Genomic DNA, 4421 nt, shown 5'->3' on the forward strand with positions numbered 1-4421 from the left:
CTAAAAATAATAATATTTAATATTAACTACATAGCATTACTCTTAATTAATTAATGACTTCGTCTACATAAGTACACACACCCCCTCCATTCTTGTGTATTGGTTTAGTTTCCACAAGAATGATATTCCTCTTGCTGCCTCTCAACAAGGGTATATATGACCCTGAGTGTCTACATTATTATCATTTTAATTAAAATAAATATAAATATAAAGAAAAAAAGTCCGATGAGGGACTGCTGGTCGTATATATAGAGCAGTAGCAGTCGTTATACATTGAAATAATGAATGCGGTAGAAGATAGGCACCATGTTTCTCTTATGATTGTATTGAAAGGGATCGGAAGGTGACTGTGGATCATGTCTTTCGAGTGGTGATCGATGAACCTGGTTTTAATTGGGGAGTTATCTTTAATCATGTGTATAAATCTATATGTGTTATCCATGGCCATTGCTTAGCTTCTTCTCCTTTTAGTTTAATTTGCAACGACTAGTTACCTCCTTTCATACTCTGTATATGTTTGTGTACCTCTTTTTAATTATAATCCAAGTCAATTTTTGAAGCTAAGATATAAAATCATAACATTTATTCCGCGTAAAAATAACTTATATAGCAAAAAATAATAAGATTATTTAAATTAATTCCAACGGGACAAAAATGTGTGTAATTTTAATGTTCAACGTGTTGACGTAGGATGTTTACCACGTGGACTGGAAGTAGATATTATAGATATGTTTATGTATTATTGTTATCAAAAGAAAATGAAGGGCAAAGATGAGATTACGCGGTTGAGATGCATTAATTATATTATTGAATAAGCTAGTCTCCACGGCAAATTCTAATTACACTAGACTACTAGGGAGCGGCCCATCCAATTATTGAAGGATGCCATGAAAAATGGGGCATGAGCTTATATTTTGGTACATGAATATATCAGTTCCTATCAAAGAGACGTCCCAGTAAACTCCAACCCCAATTTCCATGTAATGCACCATGAACATTATACTCCAATTAATTTGGTTTTGGTTTTGGTTTTGTTTATAGTAATTCTCAGCTAGTAGCTAGTTAGTTGGATACAATTTGGTCAACATCCATGGGAATAGTTACGCCTTAGACAATTGATTAATCAAATAGCTAAAAAGTTAATGATTAGTAAAAAAGTAAAATTCAATTGCATGGTACAGGTACCCCTTTAAATAGCTAGGAAGCCCTTTGATGCCATCGTAGACCAAAACACTCATACATTCCAACCTAACCCAGTCCCTTTTTTCTCTCTCTCTCTCTAACACACACACACAAAGAAAGATGAAAAAAAAAGAATAGGCAATGGAAATAGAGGGAAGCCAAGCGGTGGTGGCAAACAAGGTATGGAACATAGTAAGAGTATTATTCTTCATGTTGAGAAAGGGAATAGCGAAGAGCAAACTGGTCATGGAGTTCCATTCCATTCTGAAACGAGGCAAACTCGCCGGTAAGGCTTCTCACCACCGATTACGAGTTCAGCTGCAGCAACAGCCCCGCCGTCAAAGTCAACCGTTTACGCTCCACCATCAAACGCACCAAACACCACTCCAAATACGACGACGTTTCAACCCTCACCGCCGTTCAGAAAGTCCTTGACATGTTGAATAACACTGATCAAAACAAGGTTGACGCTTCGCCTCTCGTCACATTGTCAGGGTTCGGTAAGAGCCCTATTGGGAAACAGTTGAGGGTTACCGATTCACCCTTCCCTCTCAAGGACGAAGAAGGTGATAACGGCCAAGTTGACATGGCTGCCGAGGAATTCATCAGGAGGTTTTACAAGGAACTCAACATGCAGAAAAAACTCGCTCTTGAGTCTCCTAATTACCATAACTACTACTCTACTTGAGACAGATAGTAAGATGAACAATGAAAACACCACTACTTCACCTTCTTTCTACCTTTAATAATTTGTCATGTAAATCTCAGCGTATATAAGTCACAAGCATCGGCACCTACCTTCCTTCCACCTATTTTTAGCTGCTATAAATGTCGATCATCATCGTCAAAGTAATTACTTGGTCAAATTGATCATTAGCACGTGGCATCATACTCATCATTACTGGCACAACCGGATGCTGATGACTACAATCGCGTGATGAATTTTGGTATTGTTTTGACGTTTAATTTAATTAATTTGGTGGTCCATCTCTAGCAGTTTCTTTTTCTCTCTGGATCGGATAATGGATCAAGGCCAGGTTCTTGGGAAGGTGCTGCAATTCTGCATGATGATGCTTAATTAATTTCTTATTCTATGCTTTTGATAATAATCTTGTTTCGGTTCACTACACCCTGATTTGGTGTTTTTGGACTGTTTATTATCTTTTCATACCTGTATTATCACATATCATTGGAGTTTAATTGTTAAGTTGGTTGATGAAATAAAGGCAAAAGATCGAAAAATATAAATGAAAAAAAAGAAGAAGCAGGTCTACATGTATAGTGTTTGTGCCTGTCTTGCTGATGTGGTTAAGAATTTTACTCTCCATTCCCAATAAAGGAAAAGGATGCCACCTACTACTATGACTTTTTCAAAATAAAGTGGGAGATATAAAAGCAAGAGCGTTATGTTCGTAGTGGTTGTATGTTTGTAAGAAAATAAATGACCAGCTTTCCAAGGTTGGTGAGTTGTAAAATTTTGCTTTATTAATGACTTCCCTTTATGTGCGTTTTCTTTCATTCATACTCATGTCTTTCTGCACAACGGGTACAGTGTTCCACTATGGTAGTAATTATTATATATGGTTCATTCTTCATTTCGCAAAACTTCTAATTAATCTCAACCAGCCATAGAAGTACAATACTACTATAGTAATGGTTGAAAACAGGTATATACCAGTAAGGTTGAGTCAAGTTCGGCCATTAATAACGGGTAATGAAATAATATGCCGATCGAATTAAATACACTATAATAATTGATCATCAAACGATATTATTACCGACATCTTGTCACGAAAACGATATTAGTAATGAAAATTCAAAAGTAATAATAAAGATTGTAATATCGGTGGTGGAGCTTGTATTGAATGTATGAATACAGAAACCAAATATTTCGAGGGGAAATAGTAGAAAGATGGTGTGCGATGTTGACTAAAGAGAACCACTCCTCAAGAGTCAATCAGACAACTGTAAATACCTAATACTTTTCTCGCTTTAGTGTCCCTTAATAATAACTTAATCAGAATATCATTTGTACGCNATTAGTTGTGGTAGAATTTGTGTATTAATTTTTATACAGATAAAATAGGTAGAAAGACAGAGAAGCACTTAACCTATCGTATTACCGAACTCAAGAATAACTTACATGTTACAATTCTATTTTGGCGCTCCAACTAGCAAGTATAGTATTGTTGTATTGTTCCACACATTTAAGTCTTGATTTGAAACAAACATCACAGTCTGTATTCCTTTTCGTTATTAATTTTATATTACAATAATGTAATGTTCCAAAAACAGAAAATAATATCTTGCATTGTAAGACTTATTACTCATGCCTTATTTTTTGAAAGAAAATAATCATAAAAAATTAAAACTAGTTGGTGTAGAAAAAAATAACATAATTATATTTATAATATATTAAAAACAAAAATAAAAGAGATTAAAAATATTTTTTTTATAATCAATTTGAATTAACTTTTTCTTTTTTTTTAAATGATTTCTTTCTACTCATCTTTTCTTTTACCTACACGTACCTGATTTCAATTCCAAACAAATATTACTCATTCAGTCATTTGTTTTTCATGGCTTATGCCTTATAATAAAACCACTATTGATTTTAACAGCAACAATACTAAATATTATGTTTGTTTAAGTCAACCCATCTAACTTCCGTCACCATCAACGTCTATTTCCAAGCTTCGTGACCATAAAAAACGTGTTTTCACACTGAAAAAGAAAAGTTAAAGAAGGTAAAGAACAAAGATGGCAAAAAAAAAAAAAAAACTGAAAAATAAGAAAACAATGGAAGAAACTGAATTAAGTTGGAAATCGTATCGGAGAAAAGTTTTGGATATTCTATTCTACTTTTGGATTTTTTTAGTGGATTTTTTATATTTTATTTGTTACATGTGGTATCAAATGTTTATTTAGATGTTAATGTGAGTTAAACGTAAAATTAAAAAAAAATGATATTAACTCATAATTAGTTGGTTCTTTAATTGGACTTTAAATTAAAATATATGGCCGAAAGTAAACCAAAATCACTGCCAATTGATTGGAAAATAAACGAACGTATAGATGTAGTACGTATAGAGGCGTACCATTGGTTTCAAATCAGATACATAAATTGATATATATATTGACAATTCCATTATCAGCAATTATTGATAAGCTTTTGAGTTTAATTGTGTTTATAGCTAGACATATAGAATCTTGAGTTTTTAAAGTCACAAGCTTTTACT

General features: G+C 33.3%; 1 protein-coding gene across 1 annotated transcript; it reads left to right on the top strand.

Annotated features, from left to right (window-relative positions):
* Positions 1203–2706, top strand: LOC107630177. Its single transcript, XM_016333242.2, is given in 2 exon segments — positions 1203–1484; positions 1486–2706. Coding segments are annotated over 2 exon segments (546 nt in total). The 5' UTR covers positions 1203–1323; the 3' UTR covers positions 1871–2706.

Source organism: Arachis ipaensis, chromosome B03 (genome assembly GCF_000816755.2).
Source record: "Arachis ipaensis cultivar K30076 chromosome B03, Araip1.1, whole genome shotgun sequence".
Classification (NCBI taxonomy): domain Eukaryota; kingdom Viridiplantae; phylum Streptophyta; class Magnoliopsida; order Fabales; family Fabaceae; genus Arachis; species Arachis ipaensis.